At 43.9% G+C, this 14,993-nt stretch overlaps 1 protein-coding gene across 3 annotated transcripts in view; it reads right to left on the reverse strand.

Moving 5' to 3' along the window:
• Positions 1 to 982: 982 nt before the first annotated feature.
• Fbxo40 (F-box protein 40) overlaps positions 983 to 14,993 on the reverse strand; it is a 32,076-nt gene continuing 18,065 nt past the window's right edge. For 2 of the 3 annotated variants that reach the window (XM_034515433.2, XM_076942903.1), the window contains exons 3-5: positions 9,828 to 9,857; positions 6,051 to 7,967; positions 2,563 to 3,652 (exon numbers count right to left, since the gene is read on the reverse strand). In XM_034515433.2, coding sequence (XP_034371324.1) covers positions 3,440 to 3,652; positions 6,051 to 7,967; positions 9,828 to 9,830 — 2,133 coding nt within the window. In that variant the 5' untranslated portion in view covers positions 9,831 to 9,857 and the 3' untranslated portion in view covers positions 2,563 to 3,439. Of the gene's footprint in view, positions 1,634 to 2,562; positions 3,653 to 6,050; positions 7,968 to 9,827; positions 9,858 to 14,993 lie in introns of those variants that run through there. The other variant, XM_076942904.1, reaches the window with a different exon arrangement.

Below are 14,993 nucleotides of genomic sequence, written 5' to 3' on the forward strand. Positions count from 1 at the left end.
ATCCAGATTAAGGTAGTTGAGCCTCTGCTGGCTTTAGCAGTTGGGGTGTGTGTGTGTGTGTGTGTGTGTGTGTGTGTGTGTGTGTGTTTGTGTTGACTAGAGTGCAATGTTAGCTGTCAATCTTTAGGAATATAATCTGCCTCTTGTTAAACAGGAGTTATGTTTGATCTGGAGCTCACCAATTGGGCCCCCAGGATCCTTGTGTCTCTGCCTCCTCAGCACCGAGATTATCAGCAAAAGCTGCCACATCTGGCATTCTACATGGGTTCTGAACTTAGGCCCACCTGCTTGCTAGGCAAGCAGTTGCCTAACTGAGCCACCTCCCTGACTCCCTGGCAGATGGTGATTCTCTAGGAAGAAGCATAGATTAGAGGGTTAAGAGTAGGAAGGGAAGGTCGCCTGTCCTGCAAAAGACTAACACCAAACGAGAACAAATTCAAGTGGGTTGAAGAGTGTCTGGGGGCTTTAGGAAGGCAAGGATCCCTGATACCGGGACAACTAGATCCCATGTCCAGAAAAGGGCTGATGAACAAAGCTCACGAGGCTTCTGTGTGGTTCAGAGCTGGAGTAGGTAGAAAGTGATGAGGATTTCCATGTAGCCATGATGAGCAAAACATGATTCCCCAAGCACAATACCGACATGAGAGAGGAGAAGTGGGCTTAACCAGCCCCAGCAAAGATGGGGGATCCTGGTATACAATCCAGGTGAATGTCTGGGATAGAAGTAGAGCATCATTGGTTGATATGATATAGAAGCCGGAGATCTCAGCAGTATTGGCAATGGTCTCAGCTCCCAAAACGGAGGGGGCATTGGGATGGATCTACATTAATAGCTGAGGCTGCAGTTGCCTGGAACCCCTTAGAGGTAGCCCCACCCTTCTAGAGCTCCACACCACCCAGACTTTTTACTGGCCGTTCTTCAAGACAAACACTGCTAGATTTTAATGATGACTTTTATGCTTGCCAGTAAATCACAAGTCTGTCTCTAGACCTAACTCACAAGACTGACTCACTTAGTCTGTCTGTGGGCAGAGCAGCCTTTATTTCTCATTAGGACATTGGGTTTGCTGATATATAGAGGTAAGTCACCATAGATACACAAACCTGTGTTTTCCATTTCAGTTTCATTTGGCATCACACATACATTAGACCTGTACAGCGGTGGTGGTGTGGCTTTAAACCTATCTCTAATTCTCACCTTGCTTCCGATCCATCTGCCCTTTCCTTGTAAGACAACTTCCTTCTTGACTCCCCATGTTGCTGAGGCTACCGGCCATTTGGGGCTCAGTTCTATAGTCTTTAGAGTCTCCCCCTCTGCAGTCAGCTGATTTCCACCTCTGAGTTGCCTTTAGGATGCTATTCATCAAAGGGCTCGGTTCATAGATGTCTTCCAGTCCAGGCTCTATCCTTGAAATACATACCTTCTTCAGCTTCTGTGTAATCTGAAGCCTCATGGAGCTGTCTTGCCTCTGTCATGGGTACCCGCTGCTCATGGTGCTCTCTGAAGCTTCATTTTCTTAGTCCAATCATTCATCAATCCTGGCATCTCCATATGGTCCCTTTATGTCTACCCTCTTCCCACAAAGTGGGTGTGTCTCTAGGGACCAGGGAATGCCTGGGGTATCTTGATTTCCTTTAACACAAATAATGAATTCCCTTATAAAAATGTTTGAAGATGTCAATAATATAAGAATTTCTCTGAGATAGGAAGTGGGGGAAGAAAGTGTGGCTGGAAGTATCCATACCTCAATGGGGGTCGGGGGTCGGGGGTCGGGGGTCGGGGGTCAGGCTCCTGACTGCCTCCTTGGCCAGGTGGCCTTGAGCAGTACAGCTTAAGGTAGCAGAGCCCTGTGGCCTCCCTGCCTCTCTGTGCCCCTGGCTCTTGTAACTGAGTCTGGGATTTCCTTCCATGGTCTGTAGTTCTCTCTCTCTTCCTAATAAACCCAGAGAAGCTTTGAGAACTCCATTCCACCATGTGGGAAGAACCAGATTCCAAATTCGCAGAGCCAAGACCCATAGAGCACGCTTCCCTTTTGCCAACCTCATTGTTTAAAGCTGTTTTCAGTTACTCATCCTCACTTAGAGAACACTCTAGATACACTTTTAGAAAAATGATGACTCGCAAAAAAAAAAGTGGTGAAATACAAACCAAACTGTAAAGATTAGGAATAAATAATAGCACTGTGTTAACAATAGTGTGTGAGGAATATACTGGAGAGTGAGCATGCCTTCAGAATGGACATGCTCTATGCATGCAGAGGCACCAGCTTCACCTGCACCACCTTCTTCATCTGCACCAGCTCTGAACCATGGCCAGAGAGACAGATGCCCAGACAACGAGCTCACAGATTGGGATTCTTGGCTGCCTGGTTCCCTGTGATGCCTGCTTTCCCTTTGCCTTGTTTTTCATTAGTTTGAGAACTTATAGAGTTGCTCGAAAATGACACCAACTAATGGAAGAGGAACTTAAGATAAATGACTTTCCTGGTTTCAGGTTTCCCTAAAGAGGGCAGGGAAGATATGTTACATTGTGGCCCAAGGACACCAAGCCAAATTGGGTAGATTGGCTCCATCTGGTTCTCAATTTAGCATCACCACATGTTTAAAGCTTGTTTAGTAAACCAGTAAGAGTTGCGTTGAATTATGCTGGCCATGTAAGGTCAGATTTGTCACAGCAAAAAGTGAGAACATCCTAACTTAGCATTGCTGATGAAGCATCCTTTAGGACAGTGGCTCTCAACCAGGAGCTACTTTGCTTCCAGAGATCTTTGACCTTTCCTTTGCTTTAAAGAGTTTTTTTTTTTTTTTCCTGGTGTTGCCAAGACTATATACAGCAGATTGTTTTTGCTTTTGACTTATGGTGTCCTTGAAACTGCTGTGCTTACCCAGTGTGGTCCATTCCCTTGGGTTGCCTTAAAACCATCTAGGCTTTGATGCAGCAGGGTGACTAAAAAGCCCTGAATCGTCAAGACCAATCAAGCTTCAGAACATTCCAGTTGGATTCCCTTCACCTAGATACCCTGGGAGGTCACTGCACCTCAGACCCTGTCCCTGTGTCACCTGCCCCAAGAACTTGAAGGTGGTTTGTAAACTAGACAGCTCAATGTAGAAGCACTAGTCTATGCTTGTTACAGAGTTTCCTTGTTCTCCAGTCAATTAAGAACTTAGGTTTGTTTATCAAATGGCTTTAAGTTATTAATTTTTCTCCCCAGACTTATCTATTTTAGGAGAGGAAAGAAATAAGATAAGGTAAAAAAAAATTGTGGTGCTTTCATGCAAGCTGTAGACTCAAAAAAACCCCTAATGTCCTAGTATAGTTGCTAAGGCCTGAAGGACTTCACACATCCTCTAGATGTGCAGGTTTCAGAGTGGTGCCCTCAAACCATACTGTCCTACTTTGAATAACTCTGAGAAGCCAGGAGCAGTGGTGTGCAAACCTTTAAGAGTGTCTGCCCCGTGGTTGGGCTCTAAACGTGGACACTAAGCTCTCCCGGGCCTGCTCTTGGGGCTGGCACATGCTGGTCAAACGAATTGGGTCAGTCTTATGCTCCACGACGTTGAAAGGACAGGTTTTCAAGTGCTCAGACATGGAGGTGACTTCATTAAACTCCCAGCTCTTGATTTTTGAGAAGAGGCTGCTGAACTGCCAGATCTGCCAGAAAGAGAAGCTCAAGGTGAGCATGGGCAGGGGGTACTGAGTGCTTACAGGTGCATGGGCAGGGGTACTGAGTGCTTACAGGTGCATGGGCAGGGGTACTGAGTGCTTACAGGTGCATGGGCAGGGGTACTGAGTGCTTACAGGTGCATGGGCAGGGGTACTGAGTGCTTACAGGTGCATGGGCAGGGGTACTGAGTGATTACAGACAGAGTGGGGCTGAACTGTGTGTGAGATGAGTCTGTTCCTCCCGGGTGCCCAGCGATTAATAATCTTCCCAGTCAGCTTTGTAATTGCTTGTGATGCCTGATGTCAAAACAGCTGACACACCTTCCCCAGCTCCCCTATGATCGACACACACCTTCCCCAACACCTGTACGAGCCTTGGCACAAACCCTCACCAGCACTCGTATCAGAGACAGAGATCAATCAAATCTTGATGGTTAGCACTCATGGGCTCTGCTCATCAAAAGCTGATTCTCTTTTCTTTCTGTGCTTGAACCAGGAGGAAGCTGGGGTCCAAGGAGCCCCCAGCAGCTACTAAGGGCACCCAGGAAGAACTACCTTAGAAAAAAGCCAGTATTGCAGAAGCGAGGAGAGACAAAGGTCTCTGAGCTGCTCGATTAAGCCTTACCTGAGACCGTTGCCTTTGGACTTGTAAACTATATAGGTTAATACAATTCTTATCATTTATGCCCCTTTATGTTCGTTTTCTAAGACTTAAAATTTAAAATAGCCTAACAAAGAAGAGTCTTGTTAGAATAAAAGACCCCAAAGAAGATTTTGGTGAGTATGGTGCTCACTCAAACATTGATTTTTTCCACTCGGGCTGGTATCAAAATCACTAGCTTTGATGCTCTGGGGTTAGATACACTGACAATCTTTCAGCCTGACTGCTCCACCATCATAGTTTAATCATCGTTCCTGTACAAGAAAAGTTTTCCTGAAATCTTAGAACTGCTATCCATTTTACTTAAAAAGTACTTTCATATGAGTATTCTTTGGCCTCGTGTAAACTCTTTCTCCCTTTCTGTAAGGAAATTAGCCTGTCCCAAATGATATCCAAAGGTAGCCAAAATATTCGATTTGGGGGCAAATATTTGCCAAACAAATTTTTTTTTAGTTTGTAAATTGAAATATTGACATCTGATTGTGCTGAGAAAGATATGTACTGGTCTTAGACACTGATAGGCAGTGCATTGTTCTCGCTAATGTGCAACACTAATGTGGCTGGTGGCAACTGGTGTTTAACACGAGGATGCACACATAGATACATAAGAGAGTCTTGTAATTATTTTTCCAGGAAGACTGCTTAAGGAATAATTAAGGGAAATATACAGAATAGCTTGGACATAATCAATAAAAATATAAACAAACAATTGTAATTCCTCCATACCAACTTGAGAACGCCCACCTATTAGGGACAAACAGAACAATGGCGTTGATGACCTAAATAGACGTCGTATATGCAGGGTTCGTATTTTCTACTCATTTGCTATGAGAAAAGATACTACAAACACCTTGGGTAAGATGAATTAGGAGTCTGACTTCTGGAGAAGTTGTAATTCAGTGATGGCGACACTGAAGAAATAGATTATTTGGTTTATATGGTGTAATTTTTTATATTAAATAAGTGATTCAGCCATGGGAACTTAATGACCAAACTCATACAATTTTAAAACAAAACCTGTTTTTTTTTAAAGCCTGCTGGCATGAGCCTGAGATGAATTTGTTTGTCTATTAATTACATCAATTAGAGTTCAAGCAGGGGGCAGGAGGTACACCCAGGTAGGGGTTTTGTTTTGCTTTGTTTGTCAGGGAAGGGGGATGGTTTACAAATCTGAGGGCAATATCCGGAGCTCTTAGCCCTTGCATGGAAAGAGGGAAGCTGTTCACCAGACCCAGAATGAGTAGCCATGTGGAACAGGTCACCTGGTGTGGCCACCTTCAGTGGAGGGACACAGCCACTTCATGATGTCTTGAAGAGGAGGGGTGGGCATGCTGAGGAGACCGTCAGCACTTCCCCTCCCTGCTTCTCCTCCTGAAACATTCACAATGGATTAGCTTCTTGTTAAGAAGCTGGAGGGCAGGGGAGACAGCTGAGGCAAGCTGCAGAGCTAAGTCTCGGGGTAGACCAGCTAGAGAAGGATAGAGAAGAGAGCCAGTATGGAATAAGTGAGCTAATGAAAGACATTCAAGGCATATAAGCGGACATTAGCATCTATGCTGTCAAACACATGCTTATATACTACACTTCCTACTAGACTGAGCTCTTTGAGTGAGTCTTATTTTTAGCATCCTTCCCAGTTCCTGGTACAGCACTTGTCACCAAGAGAGCTCTTATTGAATGAACGAATGAATAAATGAATGAATGAATGAGTGGATGTTAACTTGCCTGATTGTGGACTTTCCAGGAGGTGCCTCCATGAGAATACCTCTTCTTCTTCCATTGCAAGAGGACCATCCCTCTCTCTTGCAACAAAGTGGCACAGATGTTCCTCATTAGTACTGATACCTGGGACAGCTGGGACAGGCTGATGCTGTCCAGAAACCCAGCAATGTATTGCAAAAGCTCCAGGGGCAGGCTGGTTAGAGAATTCAGGTTTTTCCCATCACGGTCTGGGAGATGGTCGCTCTTCCATTTCTTGCTCAGCTCCGGAGCAACCTCTGGCTTGATGGCAAAGGTCTTCAGCTCCTGACTGTAGATCACTTTTGCTTTCTGTCCAGGGGGGCGGAAGTGGTTTTGAACAAATGTGCATCCCAAGTAGGCAAGGGGGCATCGATGCTGGAACCAGCCATTGAGACAGGACTGAATGTCGGTGTGGACATTCTTGAAGTGCAGGGGAAATTCATCCCTTCGGAAGAATTTGTTGCAGGTAAAGGTAAAAGCTGAGCTGCTTTTGTTGTGTCTTCTGGTCACACACTCACTGTGGAGCTCCACGTGCAGGCCCCCGGGTTGCGCAGTGCCTAGGAGGTCAGCCAACACTGTCTCTGAGGAAAACTGTTCCTGCTCAAAGTTGTAAGTTTGGGTGGCAAGGTCCATAAAAAGTCCATCGATGCTCCTGGACTCAGAGATGACATGGCCTTTGAGCTCTCTTTCCAAAGCACACTGGAGAGTGGTCTTGATGAGATCGGATTTGGGCAGGTCCTCCACAGAGACGCCCAAGTCAGAAGTGTCCACGGCCTTGTGTTCACTTGGTCTGCACCTTAACATGGCATCTCCCAAGCGAGCTCGCTTCCCACAATAGCTTACAGGAATTTTGAAGGTATAAACCGTCTTCACTTCTTGAGCTTCGAGGTTGCCATAAACAAAGTCTCTCTCCTTGGGCGTACAAGCAGGCATCTGCCCAAAGTGGATGAGCATCCGCCCGTTGTGCACCAGATACATGTTATAGTCTTTGGCATCCACGGCTGTTTTTAGTCTTTCCAGAACACCGTCTTGCCAGGGAGCAAGCCCTGTCATCTCAATGGTAGTGGGAAGTTCCTGGGGCTTCTGGCTTTCTTGTGGTCCTCTCCTTTCGGCAGAAGCCTCTGCATCCCCTGTGCCACCATCACCAGAACACTGCTCTTTCCCGGCCATATTTCCATTCTTGTCTTCACTCCTCCCCGAGGAACCTGTTAAAACAGAGGCCGCATGCTCCTTACTGAACATACTTTCCCACTTGCCAAACTTGTCCAGGGCCATTCCTTCTTTGGTTTTTGCCAATGCATCTCGTTCCTCTTGACTGAGCTCCATCATTTGCCCATTGGTTGCCGGCAAACAAGAGTTTGGTACTAGGCTGGCATCCACTCCCCCGACTGCGCCACCAGTCTCCTCCCAACCGGTGTCACCATTCATGGCTGGCTCCTCCTCAGTGGCGTCTCTGGTTTCTGGGAAAAGCTCTACCATTTTCAAGGATCTGAAGAGAACCTTCTGGTCCTGGAGGGCCAGGGCTGTGTCCAAACACTCCTCACTGGGGGTCTCTTTCATGATGTTCTCATGAAGGACTGTTTCTGAGTCCACGTTTGGCCAGCGGTTCCATTCCATGGAGCAGCAGACCACGCTGGCAGGGCACACCTGCAGGTGCTTAGCCAGTTTGTGGCGTGCCATAGAAAGTGGGCAGCCATACTCAGAGTTGAGACACGGAACCTGCTCCAGAGGGCAGAGGAGTGTATGTTCTGACTCTTTGCACATGTGGAAGGTAGCTCCACAGAGCAGGTGGCAGCTTATCACCAGGCAGGAGACACTGGGCTCCACCGGAACATGGCAGTGGCGGTTGATGCATCCCTCACAGTGCCTGTGCAGGGCAGGTGGAGGCCTGCGTGCCCGGCCCTGGACACAGTGGGGACAAAGGCAGAGAAGACAGGTGAGGGAAGGGGAGTGGAGTGCACTCCTGCAGTGGATTTTAACGCACTTACCTTCTGTCTCTTTAAGACTGCAGTGGCAACTTCAATGCAGAGCCAATTGGGAACACAGAAATCCAGAATAGTCTTTTTAGTAGTTTATGTATGGAAGTGGTGTGTATGTTCAAAACAGAACACAAAGATTGGACTGTGATAGACTACATTTGACAACTGTTTTTTTTCTTCAAACTTTGTATTATGGGTGATTTATAACACAATTGTCGTAGAGTTGTTGTTGATGTAATGAAGATCATATCCAAAAGCAAGATGGGGAGGAAAGGGTTTATTCAGCTTACACTTCTGCGTCACGATTCACCATTAAAAGAAGTCCAGGAGCTCAAGCAGGAGAGAAACCTGGAGGCAGGAACTGTTGCAGAGGCCATAGAAGAATGTCGCTTATTGGCTTGCTCCTGAAGGCTTGCTCAGCCTGGTTTCTTATAGAACCCCAGGGATGGCACCATCCGCAATTAAGAAAATGCCTTACAGCTGGATCTTGGGGAGGAGTTTTCTCAAAAGAGATTTTCTCCTTTCAGATAACACTAGCCCAGTGGTTTTCAACCTTCCTAAGGCTGCAGCCATTTAATACAGTTCCTCATGTTACGATGACGACCCCCAACCATAAAATTATTTCATTGCTACTTCATACATATAATTTTGCTACTGTTATGAATTAAGTAAATATATAATATACAGAATATCTGATATGTGATCCCTGCAAAAGGTCTGTCTGAGACCCAAAGGGGTCATTACCCACAGGTTGAGAACCTCTGCTCCAGCTTGTCAAGTTGACATAAGACTAGTCAGTACAACTACCAATGAGATTTTGTACTTTGCTTTTTAGACACAAGACTAGAATTTTTCTTTAAAAATTCTTGACATTTCTTTACTCTATTGGACTCCAATTCACCTATATTTTTCATCACACATTAATTGTTGTGAAATAATCTCTTCTAAAGCTATAAAAGGAGATCACGAGAAGCAGAAAGAGTGGGTGCAGGAGGAGTGGGGAAGAGTAAATATGATCAAGGTATGTTGTATAAAAGTCTTTAAGAATTAATAAAAATATTATTTAAAAATTCCTACCCACAGTCACAAAGATATGCATTTATATAGTTTCTGGAGTTTTTATTTCTTTTTTATTTCCCATTTTAATCTACAATGTATTGAGATTATATTTTTGTATATAATTTAATTTGACACCAAAATAATATTTATTCTTTGCAAACTTTCTTCACAATGGTGTATGTAATCTATGAGTGTCTTATCATTTATCCAGCCAACTATTCCAGAGGACATTCTGGAGGACAAGGACAAGTCTGGTTTTGTTCACGTTTCCCTCTCTTGCATCTAGTATGGGACACAGGCCACTGTAGTGGTTCAGTGTACTGTCTGAATGAAAAAACTCATAGCCATTGAAAATATTACTGGTATTGTTTATGTTTTTTATTGACATTGCATAATAATTTAGTATATATAAACCATATATGTGATATATGTATACTATATATGTGATATATATCGCACTGTCAAATGACTACATAAGAATAATTAATATTTCTATCTTATTACTTATTAGTTCTATGTGTTGAGCCATTCATCTTCAGTTTTTCACTATAAATCTTTGCTCACAAGTCTCTCTCATCTTTCCTTTCAGTTAGTGTCTGTCCCTCGATAATGGAGATCATAACTCATGCAGCCACATCTACAACCATTTGCTTGGGCTCTGAAATAAATAGAATTAGACCTGTACCTTTCAACAGTGAAGTGCCAACAAAATCCAGATACTTACCATGGCTTCCCCACGTCTGGCTTCTTAACTCTAGAGGAAATATGAAAATATGAATTATTAGTAAAGGAAAGAGTCTGTATGATCAGGGACCAAAGAGACTTTACATAGTCTCTAATTTAATTCTGCTCACCATATTGGGGGAGTTGCCCCAATCTTCAGTCAAGAAAGTAGAGACTTGCAAAGATAGGTATCTTATCCAAGTTCACATATCCACTAAGTGTGGAGCCAGGTTTCCAAGTCAGACGTGCTGGCCCAGGCTCTTTGCATTGACCCACATGGCCCCGATGGGTGGGACTTATTCCATCTATGGAATCTGTGACTTCTGCTTCTTGCAACTTTTCCTCACTGCCTATATTCAATTTCCCATCCAGCCCCAATGTCCTCTGCCTTCCCACGGGGCTTCATGTCGACAGCTTGATATCTAGCTTGACCTGGGGCATCCCTATCCTATGTCACTCACCTAAGTGTCTTCAGCTGTGCTGGAGTTAGGTCAGGGCTCAAATCCCCCAGGTTCTAGAAGCAGGTTCTGTGGTTAAGTGGGGACTGTGGCAACTGGAACAGAAGCTGTTCTGCCTTTCGATGAATTGAGGTTACCCGGCTCTGGCTGCTTGGTTTTCTGAGGGACTGTGTTGCCAGACCTTCTGGGTTTTCCAGAGAATGTGGGAGACAGATTTCTGTGAGTTTGGTTGAGTGGAGTGGCTAGGGAGCTGACTGCATAGGTCTCTCCCCAGCTCTACAAGGCCAGTGGCTATGAGGCCTTGGGAATGTTACTTAGTATCTTTTAAATCCATTTCCCCTCTCTGAAGGAGAAGGATAGCAATACCTACCTCGCAGCGCTACTGAGAGGGAGAAATGAGTTAAAGATACATGACATTTTTAGAACAATGCTTTGTAACCTACACATTTGCTCTTATACAACTAGTATTTAATATTTCATCACAGTGCAAAATATTTTACCACATGATATACCAAAATAGCCTCAGAATTTTGTCCTGTCCAATAATTCAATTTAAAACAACATTTTATTTGGGCAAAAAACAAAGTATACAGGCTAGATCGGACCTGCAGGCTGAGTTTGTAACAGCTGGTCTGGAGACTCAGCAAGGCAGTTCCAGCTGTGTGCTCATCTGGGGCAGAGACGGCAGGTTTGTGCTCCAAAATCAGAAAGTGCAGAAATATATATATATATATATATATATTTAGAATTTGACAATTTGTCCTGGGTAATTTCTCCTCCATTAATTTTTTCAAGCATATACAAAGGACAACATATACAAAAAGTAATTCACTACACACCACTATAATAATTGTTAGCATCCTGCCATTATTTGTGCCTCCTCCTCTTGAAGATTTGGAGCTGCCCGATGTGAAAATGAGATGCTGATGAAGCATCATCCCTAAGCACTTCAGCATGGACCTTTTCCTCGGGAGTTCATGGTACCATCATCTCATCCAAGAAAACTAAAACCAGTGTCCTAACACTGGATATGTGTGTGCGTGTACACACACACACACACATATATACACACACACATACACTCACACACGTACACACACACATATATATACACACACATACACTCACACACACTCACACATGTACACACATATACTCACACGCACATATACACTCACACACATACACTCACACACACATACACACACATAGACACACACATACACTCACACACACATACACACACATATACTCACATATACACTCACATACTCACACACACATACACTCACACACATACACACACACACACACACACACACACACACACACACACAAAATACAAGAGCTTACTATGTCGCCCTGGCTGTCCTGGAACTTTCTTTGTAGATCAGGCTGGCCTTGAACTCACAGAGATTGCAAGTCTCTGTCTCCTAAATTCTGGGATTTAAAGTATGCACCACCACTCCTAGCTAGCAACAGAATTCTTTCAGTACCAATGCATTGAACTTAGTGAAGTCTTTTTTTTTTAACCTTTAATTTGCCATAACCCCTCACATCTTTAAGGAGTTTTTTTTACAGATGGCTCTCTCTCTATGCTTTTGTTTATGTGTCTACTCATCCAGCAAACATGTGTTGTCTGCACTCTGTGTCAGCCATGCCCGTGAGTCTCGCAGAGTGCTTTCAAACTGAGTCATAGGACACTTTCATCAGGATCAGCTGTGACACTTGTAGACCTATAAATCTGCACTGTTCTATATGGTAGTCAGTGACATGTGGCTGTTTCAATTTGGTCAAAATGAAATAAGATGAGTAAATCCTCCTTCATGCCAGCCATGTCCCAAGTGTTCAGTAGCCACATTCCTGTTTTCATGGAGGGTCCTATTGCACTGTGCTACTATAGAATCTGACTGCAACCCTTGTTTATGTGTGGGAGAAATACTGGAATTATACCCTCAATACATGTCCTGGTGTTTGTTTGTTCATTCGTCAACTTGACACAAGCTAGAATTGTCTGGAAAGAGGAACCTTAACAGAGAACAAGCCACCATCAGATTGCCTATTGGGAAGTCTTTAGGACATTTTCTTGATTGATGATTTATATGGGAGGAACCAGCCCATTGTGCACGGTGTTATCCCTGAGCAGGTGGTCCTGGGTTATGTAAGAAAGTAGGCAGAGCAAGCCATGAGGAGCAAGGCAGTAAGCAGCATTCCTCCATGACCTCTGCTTCAGTTCCTGCCCCCAGTTTTCTGTCTTGAGTTCCTGGCCTGACTTCTCCTTATGATGGATTACAAACTTGAAGCTTAAGTAAATCCTTTCCTCCACAGCTTGGTTTTGGCCATGCTGTTTAGCATAGAGGTAGGAACCAAACTAAGACAACATACTTCCAGTCTGATTATCTTGTATCTTCATTCTAGACCCTACTGGGCTCACTGAGTAATCCTGAAGGAGGATCATCCCAGAGTGTGCCAGTCTCCTACGACCCTGGACCAGGAGACAGGTAAGAAGCTGCAACTCAAGGGCGTCAAATGGGCTCAGGACCCAGTAGCAGAAAAGCAGGATAGGAGAGTCATGGAGAAGCTGGAGAGGGTCAGAGGATTGGACTATGTTATGGGCCAAATGTTATGTCCACCAAAGGTTTTAATATTGCAATCTAATCACTAATGTGATCACATTTGGAGGTGGAACTTTTGGGACATGATAGGGTCATTAAAGCAGAGCCTTCATGAACAAAATCAATATCCTTATAAAACGGGTCTGGGAGAGAGAACCCTCATCACTTCTGTCACATCAGCACATATAAACAAGATGGCTGTGACCCCAGCATACAGGCCCTCAAAGCACAGCAAATCCACCATAATCTTGACCTTGGACCTCCAAGTGAGAAATAAGTTGTTGTTTAGCCTCTGGTGTTTTGTTATAGTAACCAAAATGAACTATGATATACTGAGACAGAATAGAGTAAGTTCAAAGAACACTTCTTTGTACGCAATGGTCCATCTAACTGTTTAACACCAGTTTAATATGCAGGCTGACTCTTGCCATACTTAATTAAGATCATTCATTCCTAAGGGGGGAACATCCATGGTGGACTTAGTGTGGAAATTCTTCAATATTAGACTAAGAAATCTGAAAGTACTTGGTGCACAATAAAGAGGTATTTTACATTGTGATTTGGGAACAAACTGGGATGGAGTAAAAGGGTCTGGAGTTGGAAACTGCTGTAGAGACTATTTAGTTGTGTAGGTGAGACCAAAGATACTAGAAACAGAGATGAGGCAGACGAGAGGCAACACAGGGGAGGATCTGGTTCGTTCCTGACTGGAGATGTGGAAATCAGTAAAAGTTGATACCAAGATTTTAAACCAAGAGAAAGGAAGATTAGCTACAATTTTTTTTTAGAAAAACAGAAGTCTATGAAGGAGCTATTTGAGGAGGCAAGATGAGTCCAACAAGTCTGGTATAAATTGTTCAAGGTGATGGCAATCTTGGGATGAGAAGAGGAACTTGGATGCAGACATATCGATGTGGAAACTAAACCAAGTGAGAGAAGAAGCTCTAAGTGGGGAATGAGAACACTGACTAAATATCTGAGACATGAAGTATTCATACTGAGCCATGTGTGACCGCTTTGGGGACATTAGGAAGAAGGACAGCCAGAGGAGAGACAAGAAGGTTGAGTGAATCAGGACTATGCTGTCACAGATATAAAGGAAAGGGTGAGTTATGCCCTGTACACTACCCCAAAGAAGAATGGCAGCCATGGCCACATGATGCTTATGAGCAAGCCCCAAACAGCAGTTCTGGCATTTCAGCTGTGGACCCTGGTGCATTTGAAACTGGTGCTTGATAAAAGGGGACGAGGCACATACTTTGATGCTGACAGGATTGTGGCCAATTGGAAGGAATGGCACCATCTGCTTCTTGCTCAAAATAGCAGCAAACCAATAAGGATGGAGTGTGGAAGATTCTGGATCCCTTCAGGCTTTCAGGTAGAAAAGAGCAAGATCACAAAGGATGTGAGGACATGCAAGGAAACTACCACACCAGGAATGTCCAGCATCATTCTTCCTCACGATGCTGAGCTCTACTTCTGAGAAGAGAAGCAAAGAGTCTGGCTAGTTTCCTGGACTCTAGGAGTGAGAACTCTGCTCATCAGCGAGAATGTGCCTGGCTACAGGCACTATGATGGGCTTAAAGCCCAGTCTTCCCCTTAAGTGTTTTGAAGTATGGTTCTTAGGAACTGCATACTGTTCTTAGGAATCATATAATATTGCTTTGTTGTTCTCTATTCCTGTGAGGTTATTTGAAAGAGAAAATATTTTAAAAAGAAAATAGTGCATTCTGTCAACAAAGATGTTCCTCTTTTCCTTTTTAAATATTGCTATTTAAAGATCTCATTCCAAACTCTAGAATGACATCTGACTTTGAGATACGACCGGTGTTGAGTAAATATCACCCTGGAGGAGTTTGACCGTAAAAGAAAGGAGAAAGACAGACATAACCCAACAACATAAAAAACACATCTCAACCTTTCATTGAATACTTAGGGGAGATTGTTTGCATTAGAATAGGAGTCAGTCTAGAACTCTTGATAGTCTAAATTACTGCCTGGGACTTTTCTAGGCTAGTATTGAAAGCCATACATCTCAGGAAACCCCTTAGGGTCAGGCATATTTGTACAGTGAATTGATTATCTTGGGCTTTA

Source organism: Arvicanthis niloticus, chromosome 12 (assembly GCF_011762505.2).
Source record: "Arvicanthis niloticus isolate mArvNil1 chromosome 12, mArvNil1.pat.X, whole genome shotgun sequence".
Taxonomy (NCBI): Eukaryota; Metazoa; Chordata; class Mammalia; order Rodentia; family Muridae; genus Arvicanthis; species Arvicanthis niloticus.